The 22,065-nt window shown below is 37.1% G+C and overlaps 2 protein-coding genes across 2 annotated transcripts; one reads left to right on the top strand and one right to left on the bottom strand.

The window, feature by feature from the left end:
- Nucleotides 1-10,042: 10,042 nt before the first annotated feature.
- LOC114566596 (ras-related protein Rab-39B) lies at nucleotides 10,043-11,910 on the bottom strand. Its single transcript, XM_028595168.1, has 3 exons — nucleotides 11,696-11,910; nucleotides 10,369-10,639; nucleotides 10,043-10,206 (listed from the first exon to the last, which is right to left on the bottom strand). The coding sequence occupies exons 1-3, from the start codon at nucleotides 11,908-11,910 to the stop codon at nucleotides 10,051-10,053; spliced, it is 642 nt and encodes a 213-aa protein (XP_028450969.1). The 3' UTR covers nucleotides 10,043-10,050.
- Nucleotides 11,911-13,444: 1,534 nt separating this feature from the next.
- On the top strand, nucleotides 13,445-17,832 carry LOC114566597 (ras-related protein Rab-38). Its single transcript, XM_028595169.1, has 4 exons — nucleotides 13,445-13,940; nucleotides 14,761-14,891; nucleotides 15,912-16,049; nucleotides 17,154-17,832. The coding sequence occupies exons 1-4, from the start codon at nucleotides 13,748-13,750 to the stop codon at nucleotides 17,313-17,315; spliced, it is 624 nt and encodes a 207-aa protein (XP_028450970.1). The 5' UTR covers nucleotides 13,445-13,747; the 3' UTR covers nucleotides 17,316-17,832.
- Nucleotides 17,833-22,065: the final 4,233 nt, after the last annotated feature.

The raw sequence follows: 22,065 nt of genomic DNA, 5'->3' as shown, positions 1-22,065 counted from the left end.
TATGTTATGTTTAATAATCCTTCTAGTTAATTGGCTAATTCCAGATTTCATTTACATACTTGCACCTGTCTGTTCCATATTCTTTGCATGGCTGTACCCAGATATTTTCGCAGATCTGAGGAATTTGATTAGATTTGCACTTAACAAGCTCCTTAATCACAATAAAAGTGGAATTGATATATCTGTCCACCTGTGACTGATCTGGGAGCTGGGGATGTGTTTCTGAACATGGGTCTGTCTTTCATTACCACTAAAATATCATATTCACCTTTTTGTTTATACTTGTGAAAAAAACTCACAAAGGTTCTTGTTTAGTTTCAATTGAAACTTGTTCTCTGCAATTTTATCTGCTGAGTTCCCATCGCTTTTATTTTATTCAACCGTAATTCATTTTTACTACTTATATTTACTTCTACTGATAGAACTGTTAATATTGAAATGTTTATAGTATTGTTTGTTTGTTGGATTGATTTCTTTTTGGCTGGAGTAATGAAGTTCCACCATTGGTCAGAGTGTTGGTATTATGACTTGAGTGTTGGTGTTTTCCCCATTGGCTATTGCCTTTTCAAAATGTATTGGCATAACACAGGCGTTTATCTTCGCAATTGGCCATCAATCAGCTGACTAACTTCCTCAATACGTGGTTGTGGCTGCTGCCACCTGTTTCAACAGTTTAATGCACAGGCTCAGGAGCACGGGCAGAATAGGCTACATGCAGAGGAACGGCACACAGTGTGTAGGGTTACGTAGTTTAGAAAAAACAAACAGCAGTTACATGAGGCTATTTCTAAATAAATATAATTAAGTGACAGGGGTGAGAAAATCAAAGGAAGCAGTGCTTTAGTAAACTACTCACAGTTCAAAAAGGAGAAGGCCTAAAACTTCTGTAAAATATAACCATCTGAAAGTAGCGCAAAGAAAGTTAAGTTTCCGGCAGAGATATTATCGGTTCACCGAAATGAGCAGAGAATAAATAAACCATAAAGTTGTGAGGTAGTATTAAATCTACAGCATACCTGCAAACTAGTCGCTTTTTGGCGAAAATCGCCATTTTGAATCGGAAAATATCATACACATGAATCGTGTAGATCCGGAGAGTTTTTATTTGGGCGGGGGGGATCCAAGACCCGGTGCTAATACGGCACCGGTGCCTTAACTACCGTTATCTACCGGACCGAATTGCAACGCAGATTTCGGTACATTATTTAGGTGCCACTGAAATGCCTGCGCTTCTCTCTGATGCTTTCAAAACGGACGGCAACCTAAACATCGCCGCATGTCATGCTAGTTAACACTACACTCGAGAGCAGGTAACGTTAGCCTACCGTTAGCTAGCAGCTGGAGTAAACACGGTTAAAATGCTGACAGCTAAACGGTGTAAAAGTGTCTGTCTGTATTTCACTGGAGAGGAACGTATGACAGTGTGCAGCTGCTGTTGTCAGAAAAACACATGTTGCATTTACTTGAAACTCGCCTCAACCTCCATGCTGCATTCAAAGTTATTGTAAAATACCCTTTTCCCATCCAGTGGTTGGTTTTTGTCATTTAACAGGAATTTACTGGTGAAATAAGTTATACTTTATTGTTATTACATTTTTAATAAATCATTTAATTTTGATCCTGTGGCCTTAGCAATTAACAAGCAGTTATTTAATGTCACCGACTGTCATTTTGTGCTCCTTTTTTGTTTTAGCACGGGGAAAATGGTGGGGGGGGGAAATGTGTCCCCTTTTTCAGCCCTTTTGAGTTTGCAGGTATGCTACAATGTTTGTCCATGAATGAATGCTGCAGCTCCTCACAATTAACCTTTGAGGCTGCGGTTCATAAATGTCATAGGTTGAAACCTACAGGTCTGTTTTTAACAGAGTAACAGTAACAACACTAACAATTTAGCTGCGTAATCCAGGACAATAAGATTGTTCAATTATTTGTCTCAGACATATCTTTACCACGTTATGTGATTTGCTACTTGAGTACACAACAAATAAATATCACTGGGACCACGATACATGAACATTTTAATATCTATATTAACATTATAGACACCACCGGTGATTATCCCTGTAACCATTTGGCCACAATTAAGCACATTTACCATACACGGCCCAGCCATATACTAGGATCTGACCTAATCTTGTTTAGTATTGACTTTTCATATCAATCTCAATTTAATATGCTTTTTAGATGTTAATGTATTTTAATTGTTACATGTACAGTTTTTTGTCTCCCTTGTTGATTCCATTACCTTTTTTGTTGCAAATGTTCAAATGATTTAATCGTAATCCTTTTGACCAGATGAACGGGTTTGTGAAAACTGAGATTTCCAAAACTAAGATTGACAACTAAAGGTTGGTCTCTAAATTGTGTACTGTAAGATAGATAGATAGATAGATAGATAGATAGATAGATAGATACAGTAGATAGTTTTTACCACAACCCTCTGGAAGCGATATAACTTATTGTTTATAGTATTTTTGTTCTTGTAAAGTGCTTTTCTGTAGAATGTACAGTATTTGTTTAAATGTTTACTTTGTTTCTTCTTTATTTGTATAATGATGTACATTATACAAACATACTTTCTTTAACATATGACATTGAGTATAATTTGGTAAGAGATGTTTTTGTAAATCACACTTGAAATCTAAATTGTACAAATCCAAGTCCCCCTTTTTTAGACAAAATGGTCCTGTTGGATGTAATATTGTAGATACTGTTCCTTAAACATCTTCACCGTTTTTGCTTAGGAAATGCTCCCCCCTTTAGATATGTCAGAAATTGACATAACCCATAAAGTTTGTTGAGAAGGGAGGTACAGTAAAGGTAGATTTGGAAAGTGTTTGTTTCTAGATGTGAATCAATAAACTGGTGCCTAAAGAACCATTATTCTGCTTGAGAAAGGCACTGGGGCTGGTAAAACGGAGTCTAGCCCTATCTCGGATGACTCGAGTACTTTGTAACTTTCACTGGAAGTTCGTAAAAAGGTTGTGGCTCTGACTCATGTCACACAGAGCGCTTCATATTCAGCCCTTATGCCTTTAACAAATTAATACTGTCCTCTCCCTTCCTCCATGCTCTCTCATTAACAGCAATGATCTATTTTTGTCTTTGTTTTATATCCTGTACATATGGCTCATGTTTTTTTTTTTTTTATTATTTAATAAAACACTTCATGCGTAAAGCAGATAGCGCATCTGTGTTTTTATACATCTTTTTATTTTTTATAGAAAAATTGAGATATTTCCTCAGAATGAGCTGCAGGCCAGAGGTTGTTGAAGCCAAATTTGACCAGTTTTACCATGAGTCCCCGGTGACTCCACCAGAGGCTGTGGAAGCCACTTTTTATTAGTTTTTCCATGAGTCACTGGTGACTCCACTTAACTATGTTAACAATGTCAGCTGTCAGCTACAAAATTACCCTTGGGCAGTTTTACTAACTTCTCACATATATCCTGCAGCAACAGGCCTACACAGTTTAATTCTTGCATGTATCTCTCTACGCAGTATTTATCTATATCCCATCTCTATTTATTCAGTAAGTTATTAGTGGTTTTAGTAATAGGCCACAATTTTAACGCCTAAAAATACAGTATGCTATGGTTTTTTTCTCAATTGTTCAAGCCCACTTTCTAAAATACTCAAAGCAATCCCCACAATATTTAATATTGAACAACACTTAATTTGTGCAACTAAAGGCCTTCACTCATTCAAAACATTTAACTTATCATAGTATAAAAGTCATAAATGATGTATGTCGAAAAAAGTCACGTAAAACTTTTGTGAAAAATGTATTTAAAAAAAACCATGGTGTAGTATGTAAAGTCAAAAAGGGGCTTAAGGAAAAATAAGGCCTTATACATAATTATTTATATGAAATTTAAACAAAACACTAAATATATTAACACAACTCTGACTACCTTACCAATTTATCTTATTTCACTTACGCAATTGTGACAAAATGATCAGTTCACACAGAGACTTTTTAGTATTCCTCAGGTTAATCACGAACAGCAAAGGAAACTGCCACAATGTGTTTTCTATGCTACTAGTTTCAAGTATATTTAGAATATGCGACAGCACCAAGGAGACAGACATAGTTTTACTAAGAATTTGTTTATTTTGCAAATGGCAATAAATTATTTTAATTCTTTTGGTGTTATTGGAATAAATAACACTTCAAAAAGTCTCAACAAATATCTTGACACTGAACTGAAAAAGGCTGTTGCTGCAATTTTGTTAATTTTACAGTAAAAAACACTGCACCAATAATGACAAAAAAACAGTTATAAGATAAGGAGCCTACGATCAAAATAATGAATTTACTGTTTAATCCGGAACACTTTTCTAATGTTTTGGTCAATTTTGAGATGTTGATCTATTTTGCTTCCATGTCTTCTTACTTTAATTGAAATGAAACTTCCAAAATACATATTTAGATGGTATTTGTTTTGGGCTGCATCTGTAGATTTCTTCTAAAATAATCTACATATTTATACCTAACTTTTAAGGGGGAAAAGACTCTTAACTCATTTAACTGGGGAAGTTCTGTGGTAACATGTTTAAAGGTCCCATGGCATGAAAATTTCACTTTATGAGGTTTTTTTAACATTAATGAGTTCCCCCGGCCTGCCCATGGCCCCCCAGTGGCTAGAAATGGCGATAGGTGTAAACCGAGCCCTGGGTATCCTGCTCTGCCTTTGAGAAAATAAAAGCTCAGATGGGCCGATCTGGAATCTTCTCCTTATGAGGTCATAAGGAGCAAGGTTAACTCCCCTTTCTCTGCTTTGCCCACCCAGAGACTTGGGCCCACCCATGAGAGAGAGACATCAAGGCTTTCAAACGAGCAAAGTGGCAGTTGGTCAAGGCCACACCCCCACCCTCCACCTTGTCCGTTCTGGGATAGGAGCTGGAAAGGACTGCTGCCTTTCTGAGAGACAGAGAGAGAGAGAGAGGGAGGGCTCGACAAAGTCTAATCTTCAGATCTGATATTTAGATTTTTTAATAAAATAAATATATTTGTTTGACAGGGAAGCTGTGTGCAAAGAGGAATATTGGCTATATTCATTATAAAAAATTAAATAAAATAAAAAACATGCATCCAGAAAAAAGGGCACTTTCTCTGGAGGAGGAAAAAGGGCAGGTGCTCAAGCCCCTTTTGATGTCTATGTGTGCACGTGCCTGAGCCATAATATAGAATGTTGAACAAAGTCATAATATAGTAATATAATTAAGTATACAATGTCGAAAAAAGTATAGTATGTCAAAAAAAATGATAAAACGTCATAGTATAGTATGTTGAAAAGTCATAGTGGATGTTGAAAGAGTGATAAAAAGTTGAATAAAGTGATAAAAAAGTCATAGTATAATAGTATGTTGAAAAAAGGGATAAAAAAGTAATAGTGTAGTATGTCAAAAAAGTGATTAAAAATCATTGTATAGTATGTCAAAAAAAAGTGATAAAAACAATCATAGTATAGTTTGTCGACAAATTGATAAAAAAAAAAGTCATAGCATGGTATGTCAAAAAATTATTTAAAAAGGTCATAGTGTAGTATGTCGAAAAAAGTGATAAAGTATTTAAAAAATGTCATGGTATAGTAGCCTATGTCGAAAAAAGTCATAGTATAGAATGTTGAAAAAAGTAATTTTATAGTATGTCATAAAAGTGATAAAAAGTAATTTATAGTATGACGAAAAAAAGTCATAGTATAGTATGTCAAAAAACGTACTACACTATGACTTTTTTATCACTTTTTTCACCTAGCAAGGTGAAAAAAGTGATAAAAAAGTCATAGTGTAGTATGTTGAAAAAAGTCATATTAGTATGTTGAAATAAAAGTTATATTAGTATGTTGAAATAAAAGTGATAGTATAGTATGTCGAAAAAGTGATAGAAAAGCCATAGTATAGAATGTTGAAAAAAGTCATAGAATGTCGAAAAAAGTTGAAAAATAGTCATTGTATAGTATCTTGAAAAGAGTGATAAAAATGAATAGTATATTGACAAAAAAGTCATATAGTATGTCGAAAAAAAGTGATAAAGTCATGTTGAAGAATGTCAAAAAAAGTGATAAAAAAAAGTCATATTATGTCAAAAAAAAGTCATAGTATGTCAAAAAAAAGTCATGAAAAAGTCATAGGTATAGTATGTCGAAATAAAAGTGATAAAAGACATTTTAGTATGTAGCAAATAGTCATAGAATAGTATGGCAAAAAAGCCAGAAAAAAGTCACTATGACTTTTTTCTGGCTTTTTTAATGTTGAAAAAAGTCAGTGTAAAAAACGTTGAAAAAAGTAATAGTATAGTATGTCGAAAAAAGTCAAAAAAAGTCATAATATAGTAAGGCGAAAAAAATTATGAAATAGTCATTGTATAGTATGCCGAAAAAAGTGATAAAAAGGTCTAAGTAAAGTATGTCAAAAATTGTCACAGTATAGTATGTTGAAAAGAAAGTGATAAAAAAAGTCAAAGTATAGTATGTCGAAAAAAGTCACAAAAAGTCATAGTATAGTAAGTCGAAAACAGTAAGAAAAATAGTATGTTATGTGGAAAAAAGTGATAATAAGTAATTGTATAGTATATCGAAAAAGTCATTGTATAGTACGTTGAAAAAAGTGATAAAAAAGTCATAGTGAATGAATTGTATTATTTTTTCATGCACACAATAAAAGTATAAGACACTGGTCACAAAGGACCAGATACCAGAATAGCATCCACACACGTTCTACTCACACGTTTCTTACTGTCAATGTTCACCTATCTTGTCCCTATTTACAACAATTGTGAAAAAGCAAATGAGAAAAACTTTAAATTCCTTTTTCTTTTTTATTTACATACAAAATGTATTTTGAATCCTTCTCTATTCATGTTTTTATTGAAACATTTTTTTAGTGAGTGTTAAGTGTTTTTTTAGTAGGAATAGGCCAAGATTTGAACACCTAAAAACACAAAACATGATGTGCTGAAATAGCTTTTCCCTCTACCGTACTCAACACTAAGGCTGCCCTCTATTGGTTACACAAAGCATTAAGACAATCTGTTAACATAGTAACTACGACACACAACAGTATGTCAGTTTCATCATGTATAAAAAGATTAGCATAGCTCCAATTTTTTGCGCAAGGCAAATCTTTATTAATGTCTCCAGGCATTAATTATTGATGACACTTGTGCTGTAATAATCCCAGAGTCACAACAACATCAAACAGTCAACTTTGCAGGGTTTATGGTTTCAAATAAGTTACTTACAGGTTGTGTAATGTGATACCAATATGTCCCCCGCCACTTTACAGTTTAGATTTTAATATTCACAGGATAAACACAGTTGTGAACAGCAAGTTGACTGTGTGTGTTTGCGAAATAGGCTTCTTTCTTCCAAAAGGCACTCGAAAAAGACATTTCCACTGCACGGTTAAAATAAATGAACTCACTCATCATTATTTCTAAACTGTCAGAATTAGTAAATAGTTATGCCACCAATCTGACCTGAAGTTGTAGTGGGGTTCAAATAATCTGCATTTGTTCACTTTCAGTGCTTTACATACACTTTTGTATCTTCATTAACTCTGATCTGTCTGATGAGATTCCAGGTACTGGTGGCTATTTACATGATATCAAAAGTAAAAATTATTTTTCTTTCTTTGGAAAATTTGAGTTAAAATGGAGGCAAGCATTGATTAAATATGGATATGATTGAATCTATAAATGGATTGTAGGCATACGCGTGAGAGGAGATTATCACCTAAAGGTGTCATATAATGTTAATAATTGATATTCAAATAACCTCAGGAAATCAGTTTCCACAAGTATGGAGCCCCAAAGCGTTCAATAATGAATAAATTAGCAATGAATAAATTATAACATAAAGAATTCTATGAATAAATTGTGTTCAATTTATAAATCATAAAACAATAATTTTGGGATCATTTCAGAAATTTTATTGGAGTTCATTTGTATTTCATAATTGAAATCTTTTAAATTTTACTTTTTATTTCATGATTTATTTTCCAATTATAGTTTTATTTTATGTCACTTTTTACTTCATAAAGTCATTTTTAATTATACTGATGTCACCGTTGTCTCACCTTTCAGCCAAATCACACGTCCCCCTGTCTCTCTTAAGCTAGCTCAACAACGGCTATTAAATGTAGCCAGTTAGCTCCTGTTGGCTGGAATGACAACAATGTCAAAGTAATTCCGAATGAACCAACTTGAGGAGGCAGCGGCTGTAAATAAACATAGTACACAGACATTGTTACTAAAACCTCCTGTGCAGCTAAACAAGGCTACATATGCTACACTACCTACCTACCTAGCCGTCTGACTAGATAGGTACAGCTGCAAGCTTGAATTATTACATAGCATCATCAGCAGCTAGCCGGTAAATTCAGAGTAACTTTGGCTGCGTTTTGTTCCTAAATATGTTCCTCATAGAAACATAACTCTGAGAAGAGCAAAAAGCCAGACAGTCTCTCTCTCTCTCTCTCTCTCTCTCTCTCTCTCTGGTTGCTAACAGGAGCTAGCTAACACTGTCTTTTCACTTTGATGCTGAAAAATAATTTAAGCTCATAACCCTGCCTAGCTTGTTAGTCAGCTAGGTTGTAAACTTAGCATGTGCAGGCTTGCCAAGCTAAGATTTAAAAGCTAAAAAGGTTTAATCACTGTGTCTGTGTTTATTTACAGCAGCAGCAGCAGCAGCAGCAGCAGCAGCAGCAGCAGCAGCAGCAGCAGCAGCAGCGAGAGGGCTGATTGAGAATAACTTTGAAATTGTTGTCATTCTAACAGGAGCTACCTATAAAGTTAAAGGGCTAAATTTGATAGCAGCTGGTTAAAGAGAGGCAGGAGGCATGGGGCAAGGTGAGGGGCCAATGACAACACCATTGTCATGTATATTGAAATTATAAAATAAAATGTGATCTGAAATATGAGAAAATGTCATTATGAAATTAAAACAAACATTTGAAGTAAAATGTCAATAACCAAATAAAAATTAACTAATGAAATAACATGACATAATAATGAGTTCAGTATTCCTTTAGTTATTTTACAGATTGTTGGTTAATTTATATATTTTATATAATTTATTCACATGATTGTTAATTTCAAAACGTCTGTTTTGATTTATTTAATACTGAACACCTTAGGGTTCCATACAAATGGTTAACCTTTCTCACCATTAAACCAGCACAGAGTAGAAAACATGAACTTGGGTATTTACCGTATTGATTAAAGTCCTTAAAAAGGACAGCACCACTTGGACTCTTCCACCCCATCCCTTAAAGTGATTATAACGGCTATCAGTGAGCAGATACAGTAGCTTTTCCTTTCAGCAAATGTACCATTGAACATTTTCACATTGCAAACTCTTTCTCCAGCAGTTGTTACATGACACAGAGTCCAGCTGAGTCTCAAACCTTGGTACAATTTGAGTTCATGTTTATTATCCTCCGCTCTCTTTATTTATTAAGCCACTTGCATTTGTAATGCAGTTCGATCAGTGAAGATCTCTTTCTGTCTCGTCTCTCTCACTGGTTATAGTCTGTACAAGGTTGCAATATATTTTGAGCATAATGCGTGAAAAGGAAGAGGCATGGCTCAGTCTTGGCATCACTGGTTCAGATTTAAATTAACATCAGAGCATAAACACACTACACTGACAGTATCAGTCTTTAAAAGATGTGCGCCAACAACATGATTGGCCACTGGATTATCAGGAAAGGCCAAAAGTGTGGTAAAGCTGAAGCGTTGAGAGCTGGAAAGACAGCAGGATTATTACAGTCACACACACATGCACACAGAACAGTGATAGGGTTATGATGCTTCTTGTGCTTCTACGCCTGTTAGGAACATCAATGAAGAGCCACAACAGGCACTGGAAAGATGAAACTATGTATTTTATATAGAAGTAAAGTGTGAAGGCCTAACTGAGCAGGGAAAATATTACCAGTCTCAAAATACTGGCCTGAATGCAGCCAGGCGCGAGGCTTAGATCTCCTACAGATGGAGTCCACTGAAGTATTACCTGTCACCTCCAAATGCTGCATCCAGGTAAATCAGCAGAAGCATTGCCGGCTGCCCTTGGTAACCTCCTCAGAGGAGTGGACGGTGTTGGGAACAAATCCACTCTTGACGCCCTCCCAGCCATCCTGGATCTTGATGTCCCCGTTCCGTACCAGCTCAAAGATGTCTCTTGTCAGATCCACAAACGCCTTAAGAAAAATAAACAAAATCAAAACCAGACTGTGAAGGATCATAAACTAAACTAATCTAAACTAAGAAAGGCCACGAGATGTGGTCAAAAACATAAACACACAATAAGAGAATCACAGATGATCTTGTATCTGTGAAGAAAAAGTACATTTCATCCACACCTTCTCAACGTTGATCGATTCTCGTGCCGAGGTCTCCACGTAGCGCATCCCGTAGACCCCCGCCATCTTCTCTGCCTCCTGCTGGGTCACCTGGCGCTGGGCCTCTAGGTCACACTTGTGACCGACCAGCAGGAAGACAATGTTGTGTGGCTGGACGTGGCTCTGGGCCTCCTCCAGCCAGTTGTGGACGTTCTGGAAGGAACGGCGGTTTGTGATGTCGAAGAGTAAGAGCCCGCCCACTGAGTTACGGTAGTAAGCTCTGGTGATGGACCTGGAAAAATAGACAGATGGATTTTGAAACTAACTTTGTTGTTTGTGCTGAAAATAAAAACTGCCAACTTCCACGGAGTTGTGTCTAGATCAGGGATCTTTAACAGGGGGTCCTCTAAGTCAATGCAATAATCCAAATTATTATACAATTATAATTGTTGTGTTGTGTTGTGGTGTATTGTTAATTATTTTTTTTTAATTAAAAAGTCTTAACATGATTTTAACATATTATTAGCAAATACAACTCCCCTCTGATGATAGGCTTACTGTCCTATAGGTATAGTCACTAAGGCCATCCACAGATACAGTTCATCCTAAGGATTGACTGTGCCACATGTATGTTTAACATTAAAACATGATTTATAAAATCACGCCAGCACTTCAGGCTATTTTAATAGCTTAGTATTTATATGCAGAAAAGGTATGTATAAAGGCTTTAGGCCGCCCTACACGTTACTGTAGGCCCAGTTTATTATGCCACTTAATATTATACAATATATGCAGTAGGGGGTCCCTGCTCTATCTTTCTCTCAGTTAAGGTGTCCTTGGTTTAAAAAATGTTGAAGACCCTGGTCTAGATGGTAACCCTAGATTTGCGAGAACTCTCACTAGACTCGCTGCCTAACGACCTAGCCTATGCTTAACCATTTGAGGTCAATACCTAACCTTAACCATCTCAGCGAGTGTTTCCCAAATCTGGGATTACCATCTAGACACAACCCTTCCACCGAGTCTCTCTGTTGCCACTAAATCCTCCTTTAAGAAATGACTGAGCCTTTTTTTTTATTTTTTATTAGTCCTACAGTATATATGTTTAAAGATGTACATCTTCAGTAGGAACCAATGGGCTTGGGGCTGAGAGCCAGACAAACTTGATCATGGGATTTGTTAACAATAACAAAATATTGTATATTGCCAGCCTTATCCTTTAATGGTTAAGATATGGTTAGGGTATGGCAACTTAAACACTTGGTTAATGTTAGGGAAAGATTGTGGTAACAGTTTAAAACTAAGGAACTGTTAACTGTTGGATTGTGATGGTATGTTCTGGCTGTACCTGAACCTCTCCTGTCCTGCAGTGTCCCAGATCTGAAGTTTGATTCTTTTGCCAGGCTCGATCTCCACCAGGCGGGAAAAGAAGTCCACCCCCACCGTTGGGTCTGACACCTGGGCGAAGCGGCCCTCAGTAAACCTTCGGATCAGACAAGACTTGCCGACCGTGGAGTCTCCAATGACGATCAGACGAAACTGATAAAGCCATATCGTCTCCATGTCTTCCCAAAATAAAATCTTTGAGAAAACAAAATCGTTCACTCATCATCACTGTCATCTATATTATAGCTTCAAATGTCTTGTTTTGTCCAACTAATAATCCAAAACACAAAGACACTGAGTTTACGAGTATATGGTCTATGACTTGTATCAAAATAGTTTCAATACAAAATAATGTTTTATCTTTAGTCTGCATATTTTTGAAATTCAAACATGATAGGGAACAAAATAAAAGAACTTAAATTCAACACAGTGTAAAACTTCTAAACCGTGAAAACAACAGTAGCCTAAAATGGCACTTTTCAATTTAATAGATTCAGACTAAAAACAAATGTGCATTTAATCCACAGAATGTGTCAACCACATGGATTATTCTTGGATTATGGCTGCCACCATGAGGGGAGAGTAGTGTCCATGTGATTTACAGATGGGTGATCTAATTTTAGGGGAAGGAAGGAGGGGGGGGAGGCCACTCCTATCCAACTCAATAAACATTGGTGTGTAGTCAGCCCCCATGTGGATAGTTGCTATATAATAGCTGGTTGTTATACAGCAATAACATAATGAGGCCTTGAAGCTAGCAAAACATACATTTACTGATGAGATATCTGCTAAACAGGACTGCCAGTAATAGATATTTGCCACTGCTTCCTAGAAGACATCAGTGTTTCCCATTATAAGATATATAGTAAATTAATTGAATCATGAGGCCCAACCCACATAGCTTAATTCCAGTATGAGTATTATTTACATTAATGATTAACATTCAGGAAAACAACCTAATAGAAATCAGTAAATAATGACCTACCTTCAAGTTAAGAGCTCAGTTCCTCGTAAAAAGCTAACCCCATATTGATGATTAGGCTATGTCTTCTAAAAACGATCATCCAGAGTAGCAGTGGTTGTCTTATAACCCGCCAATAACATGTATCATATTACCAGGCCTCTTGTCCACCATTAACACGTGATTCGTTGTTAAAGATAAAACCAGCGTGTTGTGTGTGCAAACCGACAGATGATCCGAGCTCCTGGTTTATTTGACTGTTGATATTTTCTTGAGGATCCGCGGATGAAATGGCAGCAGGACACAGCAGCAGCATCACACGTCTTCCTCGCCCTCATCAGCACCATTACCGTAACTGCACGCAGAGCAGCGCAGCAACAATACTCGGTCATACTGCCTCGTTGAAAGGCTGTTCAAAGGGAAAGCAAAAAACTGTACTTACCAAGTGAGCACACATGAACATAATCATTTAACATACAACATTGTTTACAACGACTGCCTCCTCACCCTAACCCCACCCCACCCTTCGGAGAGACATTAGGCTACATAAATAAACACAAATTGGAAATAAAATAAATAAATAAAATATAGCCTACATAAACAAAGCAGGCACATGTTGGCCTACAGATTTATAAAAAAGAGAAAAGTCTCAACCTATTCAAGAAAGTGCACTTAGCTGCGTGACAAATTCCGAAGCCGATATTTTTTTACGAGGACCTCTTGAACGTACCACTAGTTATTAACAGCTGTGGTGGAGCTGCTCACAGGAGCTAAGAGAGTCGGCAGTGAAGTAAACGGATTCAGAACGTCATGTGTGATTAAACGGGAGGACTGAAGTGCTCACAGGCAGGCTTGACAGCTTCTTTCGCAAATCTTGATTGGATCATAATAACATTTTTGTTAGTGCATTGGACCGAAGAAAATGTCCTACTAGCCCAATAAAAGATTTTCTACTTCCCATACCTTTACTATAGCTAGTTTACAGTTTTGCATCTTTCTTTGTTAAGTTACTATAATTCTCCGAGGAGTTGTTTAACCTGCAGAGCTGCAGCCATGCAGCAGGAGCTTTTGTTCAAAGTCCTGGTCATCGGGGACTTGGGAGTCGGAAAAACGTCCATCATCAAGCGGTACGTGCATCAGATCTTCTCCCAGCACTACCGAGCCACCATCGGCGTGGACTTCGCCCTTAAGGTGCTGCAGTGGGACGATGACACTGTGATCCGGCTACAGCTGTGGGACATAGCAGGTCAGTCAAACTTTAACGAGTCACATAGCCTACTGGTTTATAGGTTTATGATTGCATCAGGTGATTGTTAAAACTATAATGCTCTGCAGGATTTATTTTCTGTACAAAAGAATGCATGTTTTACTAAAAAATAATCTTTAGAAACAAAAACCTTTTGTTTCACCTTCAGCGGCTTTGAAAATCTGTAAATTCTTAGAGCTACTTCTGGTAATAAGCAAAGGCTTAAGGGCAGTTTTAGGAAAGTTGGAGCATGTGAAAAACAGATTCATTAAAAAAAAATTGTATTTGGACAAAACATCTCCAACTTATCAAGCAGTTTCTGAGTCCCGAGAGTCTTGTATTCTGCCAGTGCTGTACAGGTATATTCACTGTTTTCCAATACAATCAACTCCTTTCAAAAGTGTCTTGAAACAATATAAAGAATAAGATGCACTAAAATACAAAAAAAATGACACTTTTTTTCCTTTTATGAGTGACGTACAAACATAGGTTGACATGATGGAGATTTTTGCAGTGAGTGATATGAACTCCCAGTGAGAGTGTGAGTTTGTCTGCTGGATGCCTGGGTCCCTCCCTGTCATTTGAAGCCTGTGAGGAATGTAGATCTTGTGCCTGACTGTGACTCAAGTGATCCCATGCTCATAATGTCAGTCACATGATGGCGGCAACTGTAAAATAAACACACTCACACAAACTCACTTTATTTATCACTAATCAACCATGCTGTGAGTTGATTTAATTTGACAGACTTGAAAGTTGTCTTTACATAATTGTGTGTGTGTGTGTGTGTGTGTCTGATTGGCTGTCCCATGCGTCCCAGGACAGGAGCGGTATGGGAACATGACTCGTGTCTATTACCGGGAGGCGGTGGGAGCGCTGGTGGTGTTTGACGTGACGAGGGCCTCCACTTTTGACGCCGTGCTGAAGTGGAAGGATGACCTGGATTCCAAGGTCAGCACACTGAAACCTTTATTTCTCACATGTCATTCATAAAATCTCACATTATACCTGCTCTGTTATTGTTTGGTTAAAAAAGGATACATTTCTAATTAAAATCTAAGCTTAACTCACAGTTACTGTATGGACATCATCCACATTTCAGTCAAAATTATTTTTCTTAATTTTTTTAATTTTCATTGCAGCATTTCAATGTCTACTGCTTGTTGTATTTACCTGGGTTTCATGTACTTTATGAACAAATTCAAAGTGAGAGTATGCTAAGAAAGGATTTAACAGTTGTCAGAGGCACACGTGTGTTGGGGGCTCCAAAGTCCAGGACTCTATAAAATTAGTTTGAAGAATTGCAGTGCCGCAATGCCCAAAATTCTTGCAAGATGACCTCAATAGACTGCACACAGCAGAGGCAAAATATACTATGTTGGAACTGCTTAAGGTGTCAGTTTGCTTCAACCGAAGTGCATGTCAGATTAAGAACTAGTCCGTGTACTACGTGTCGTCTAACCATGTACAAAGACAAAAGTGTTTACTTGAAAACCGGATGAAAAGCCTGCTGTCATACAGAGGGGTGATAATTACTAAAATAGGAAAAATGGCCCACACTTCAGGATAATTTGTCCTGGAAGGCCTGGTGTTGCACTTCTACACGCAAAAAGGGACAGAAGTTATCGTGTTAAAAATTGAGAATTGAAAGCTTGAGAAAGTTAAAGTAGTTGTGAGTTCCAAAGCTCCCACTTCCATAGCTGAGGTGAAGGGGTTTCAGATGCTATTTTACCATCCGAGAAGCACTCTTTAACACTGTTAAAGCATACTGACACCTTAAAGTGGCTGTGATCAATATGTTCATAATAACAATTTATCAAATGTAAAAGAAAATTGACAATGTAAAAGGTGTAATTAGAGTTGTTATATCATATCTTAAGATAGATAAGAAAAGGGTATTTTTTATTTTTTACAACAAATAGCCTACAGTCTATACAAACATCATCTAACCTGTCTTTCTTCTCTCCTAAGGTGACCCTGAACCACGGGAGGCCAGTTCCAGCTGTACTCTTGGCCAATAAGTCGGACCAGCTGGGTTCCCAGCAGTCCAAACTCGACTCCTTCTGCAGGGAGAACGGCTTTGTTGGCTGGTTCGAGACCTCTGCAAAGGTACGAGAGGGGAGATACTGAATACTCGATTTTGGATGCAATTACTGCAGCAAGTCAAATCGGTGAAAAATACATTTAGAGTTAGATTGAGGTGGCAGTCCCACATTTTCCACAAATCATTTAATATACTAGTGATTTCAACGCAAATATAAAAGGCTAAAGGCCTTTTTTGATTAACTCCCAAATGGAAAGAGTTGTAAAGGGGCTTGACTTGAGGCAAAGACTAAAAGACTTAATTTGGGGCTAAATCACAGTCATTGGCTCTATACATAATGTACACAGTCAGGTAGGTTACCTAGATATTTAACCGGCTAAAATAATAGCATTGTTATTACAGAAGTCCACTCTAAAAAATAAATGATACTGAAAATTACTGTTGGGCATTTCAGTGCAAACACTAAAAGACAGGAAACATGATTTGCTGTGATCTTAAGAGACAAATAGAGGAATGTCTGCAGTGTGGTGTGAATTCACCTACTGTTTTTTTCCTCCCATTCCGAGCCGGTCTAATTAGTTACACACCAGGGTGCGAGTCAGAGACAGTAGTGTAGCTAGTAAACACAAAGGCTCAGCAGACAGGACAGAAACAATATCAGTGTGTCACATCCTGGCTACTTATTGGTTTAGTGGGCAATGTCAGAATGAAAAGGGACACAGTCAAATAAGTCAAAATTTGATTTTTTTTCATATGCTGTATTTCCCATTCTGACTGTGATACAGGCTGAATTAGACATTAGACATTTGCGCAGCGGTGACAGCGGTGCTTTGCTAATTAGCACTAAACTCAAACTACAACTGACTCTCATGGATATGTCATTATTTTTGCAGATATTTGGTCATATACAAAAGTACTGGATGAATTGAAATTTTGACCTGAGGATGGCACTAGATGGAAAGTTTAGGGATCTATAAAGTCAGTAGAGTTCATCTTTTGGGAACCATGAATGTCTGTACAAAAATCCACGGCAATCCAGTCAATGGTTGTTGAGATATTTCAATTTGGACCAAAGTGGTGGCCCGACCAACATTGCCGCTATGGCTGTGTGTGGAGTGGCTAAAGAGTACGTGATTTCTTCACAGGTCTTCTTTTATTCCCTCCCTCAGGAAAACGCAAACATCAATGAGGCAGCACGCTGCTTGGTGGAGCACATTCTGAACAACGAGGAGAGCCCGGTGGTAGAGCGAGACCCCAGCTCCCTCGTCTTGTCTGGATACACTAACACCACGAAGGATAATCCCAACTGCTCGTCATGTGTGAAATGGTGACTCCTGACCAATCATAGACAGCCAGGAAGTGAACAGCTGTGAGGTCACGGCCACAGAGATAAGTTTGGCTCAGGGAAATTGCCTTAGGCTATAGTGATTAATGAAGAAAACTGTAAAACAGGTTGAACTTTGTACACATTTTCATGGGCTGTGTTCACACTGCAGGCCAAAAGGATAGCTGGAGCGCAACTTTATATACATTTAGACGTGATTTCTGAAGATCCTTTAAAAAGTCTGACATTTTGTTTTTTTTAATTCAAGGTACAAAAAAAAAACTCCTAAACTTTAGGAAGATAGGCATTAAATGAATGCCTTTCAGGCTGATATGTCAACTTTTTATTTTTATCGTTATGACTTATATTTTACAACTACGGAAAAAAGTTTATTTCTTGTTTTTTTGCAACGGAAATTGTACATTATTATGTTTTCTAAAGTCGTTACATTTGCACATGAAAAGTACTATTATGTACACTTTTTGTACCTTCGCTTCTCTGGTCCGCTTTAAACATATTTGACATTGTGCCTTTGACATTACAGTTTTTTTCGATTGCTAGACGACAGTGGGCACAACTGGAGTCACATGTGCAAAACTGTAACTACAGTCTGCACAGCAGCAGTTCATGTGGACCAAACTCTAGTTTGTTTTTCATTGCTTGAACACAGTTTTCAAAACTCTACACACTTATCCCATGACTTACAACACTGTAGATTTACAGCACTTTGTTCAAATGCTAACACACTGCTGTCAAAACTGTTAACCACACATTCAAAACAGAATAGATTTCAGTCTGGTGCCTATCAAACACTGCTGAATGCAATTTTAGATGAAAGCCTAAGCAGGTGTCTTATTTTAGACTAGTTAGTGAACATATATGGTATTTATACAGAGAAAGCTCAGAAAGCCTTTTTTTGTATACAAACACCAAATAAGAATGAAACAATTATGCACTTTACTGTTTGAGAGCAAAGATACCAATATGTCCAGGTAAGATGTCTGAGGTTATATACACAGCTATAAAAAAAGTGAAAAACACTATATCTTTACAATAGTAAAACTGCTTTCATACTGTTTTTCAGAAAGTAATGGAGGTGAAAGCAATGGAAACACCACATTCATTTTTATTTAGAGATGATGCAGACCTTCCAATGTGATGAAGAAAACTTGCCACATGATGCTGGAGAGAGGCAGGATTAGTTACACTATTCTTTGGTACTGTTACGTAGGTACCTTTAGTTTTTTTTCCCCAGTAATTCCATAAATTACTAGAGACAAAATACTTTATTGAAGAAAACTGCTGATTTTCATTCCTTCTTGTTTACCTTATGTAAAAATTGGTATGTTATACAATCTATTTTTTCCTTAAATAAACTGTTGAGTAGTGTCAAGTCACTCAAATTGTTCAAACTGTAAAGATGAAAAAGTTTGTAATTTCTGTATTGGTGTTTGACGCTAGTGTTTTTACCCTCAGTGTGTTCTGAGTGACAGTGTGTGTTATCTCAGTGAGGCTTGTGCATAGTGTTTGGCTGCACTGAACCTGTTTTGAGACGTGTGTTAAGAGTTGCTTTGAATGAGTTTTTGTGAACTGTTTAGCTCAGGTGACTGTTGGTAATGCAGACTGTAGTTTGAGTTTTGCACATGTGACTCCAGTTGTGCCCACTGTCGTTTAGGAATCGGAAAAAACTGTAAGCTGAACTGATGGCACTTTTGCATCTGCAGTGTGAACACGGACATAAAATCATGAAGCCTTCATGCATTCCTTGCACTTTTGCTTGGCTGATTATCATGCAGTCTGCTATTAGATCAGTGGACAAGAGTGAGTCAAATTAAATCATTAAGAGATGTAAAAACAGCTAAAACTGCAATTGCAGAAAATGTTCGAAATGTCATGCATAATGTGGACATAATATGAGTGCTGACTGTACTACACAAATGCCTGAGATGATTAATTTGAAATTTACCAAAGTGAACTTGAACCTCAAATTAAACCTTGTGGTTACATAGAAGAGTGTGTCTCCATCCACCCAGTCCCCACTCACGAGTGTGACTGAGAGGAAATTATTTCTACAGATTCAGGTTTCTGTTGCTTACCAGCTCAAACTACAGAATTACATTCTGTGCATAAAAATGTATTTGCTCATCAGCTTTATGGCAGAGAGTTAGGTGATACGGCCAACAGCCAGTTAGCTTATCGTAGCTTAACATAAAGACTGAAAGCCTGGCTCTGTCCATACAAAATCCTACCAGCACCTCTAAATCTAAAAAACTAACACTTATATATGGTTTGCATATAAAAACCAAAGAGTTTAAACAACATCTAACCTTTTTATGAACATTATGTGTGGGACTATTTCTTGGCTCTGAGCAGATGAAATAGTCGGGCACTTAAGCTCCCTGTAAAATGGCAACTTGTCGTCTTTACACTTCAGGTTTTGCGTGGATTAAACAGACAAGAATGCTTTATTAATCCCACAAGGGATATTAATTCACACACAGGCCCAAATACACACACAGACCTATACACATGCATTATGTCTGGAGAGATGTCAGCGCGAGGTGGCTGCTTCACAGGATGGCGCCTCACACAGTTGGGGATTCGGTGCCATGCTCAAGAGCATTTTGGTTCCCAAGCCAAGTCCCCACGGACCAAGTTACTGCCGCACCCAAGATACAACGTGTTATTAAGTGAGCCTTAATGGTGCTAAAATTGTGTTACCTTTTGATAGGACCAAGCTACCGTCTCCCCCCGTTTCCAGTCATCATGCTAAGATAAGATAAGATTCCTTTATATTGTCATTTCTCAGCAATCCCTTTTTCTTTTGCCTGTGCCTCGGTCAGGGGCACTAACCTAACCTAACAGCCTGGGAATGAGAGATATAAATGATCACTCAGACACTGAAGGTAGTCTCTCCGGTAGCTCCAACGAGAATTGTTGTATTTACAATAAATGCAAAAAGATACAACAAGATAACAACACTCGTTTTCTGGTGAATATTGATAAAAATAGTATATAAAATAATTAACAAGATTTCACATATACAGATAATGATATTTCACATAACTTAAATATGCTTTAAATAAACAAAACATTATTTAAACATATTAATTTCTCTCTAAAGTCTTTCTTGCTTACAATTAACAGTTTCCAAAAATAGCAACATAATATACGGTCATTTTTACCACACACATCCATTAAAACTTTCAGGCTCTGTGTGCAGCAGTACTTTAGTTATATGTGTATATGCGTATGTGCACGCATACATCACATGTACCTTTATGTCCCAGCCGTGCTGATCTGTAATGGCCGCTAGGAGTCACGTTAGACAGGTGGATTTATCTAAGAACTTAACATGAATATACAGCTTCTAACACATTTTAAACAAAACCAGAATACACAAAGAATTTCGCTAACATATTTCTGACAGTTTAAGCACATACACGTTCATTTTCATACCTGGAAATGCAAGATATAAATGACCACTCAGACCACAATGTAATGACAAACGTTCTAACAGATCACAGATCCGAAATCTTTAGCCTATACAAATGTTCTCAAACAGTAGGCCTATTTACTATGTTAAACATTTTAGAAAGGTTTTTAATAGATCTTTTTACATTTACTTTTATGAATTTACCCTATTCACGACTCCTCAATTATGATCTCTTTGATCTTCGACTCAACAATTTCAAAATTGTATATCAAATCAACCTATCACACTAACATACAGTTGTTGGTGCTAAGCTAACTGGCTGCTGGCTGTAACTTAATATTTAACAGATATTTCTCTACTCATCTAAAGCTGAACAAGAAAGTGAATAAGGGGGTGTTTTATTTCTTTGAGATGTTGTTTTGTTCAAATGGATTTTTAATATTATCATGCAGGGTCTGGTGCTCAGTTAGCAAGATAATGATTGAAACCATTAAACCTCTGTACACAAAAAGATAACATGCGTTGACTGCCCACAGTGCCCTGCTTTATTTCTGCCCATGACCTTCAGAGTCATGTTGTCATAATCCATTCATTTGAATCGTGTAGTATGTTCTTTAGAAACTAGGTTTACTTGGTTTCACTGGGTTTGAACTGAGCAAGAAATGAGCAAATGTATAGAGTGAAACTTACTGTTGATGGACAGTTGTGTTAGACAGTTAACTAACCTATCTGTCGTTACAAAGGTGGTACTATACATCTGCTGAAGATCCCAGCCTTATTTCTTTGCTAATCTGACGTCAATTGATTTATGTAACATTAATACAGAGCATGCATCCTATGTATAGACATTTTCTTTCACACTGGATTATGAACTGATGGGCTGGAAAATCTGCTCTCTCATGCTACTAAGTAAAACCCACAAGAATCCTTTGCAGTTAGAAATGTTGTGAAGGTAATGGAGGAGAGTCAGTTTAGCAGACATGTCCATTACATGGACTACTCAAAGGGTTAATAAAACCTGAAGGCTTTTAGTGGATTGAGAATAGCAGAGGTAAGGTGTGAACCAATTTACAGTGTTTGTGGTTCTTCCAGTACTACTCTGTCTTTTCATAATATACAGTAGCATCTCCTTCTCGTTAATCCCTTATTTCCAATTGTATGACGTGGTTTACATTTCAATCTCAAAAAGTGAATATTTCATTCTAGATATAAATAACATTTCTAGCAAACCTGACTCACTGTCAAAGTATTGGCTTTGTTGTTGGTATGAGGCATTTTCTTCAACCCTAAAATCGATTTCTTGCCAGTCAAAAACATGCCG

Source organism: Perca flavescens, chromosome 13 (genome assembly GCF_004354835.1).
Source record: "Perca flavescens isolate YP-PL-M2 chromosome 13, PFLA_1.0, whole genome shotgun sequence".
NCBI classification, from domain to species: domain Eukaryota; kingdom Metazoa; phylum Chordata; class Actinopteri; order Perciformes; family Percidae; genus Perca; species Perca flavescens.
This window is presented reverse-complemented; position numbering and strand designations above follow the sequence as displayed.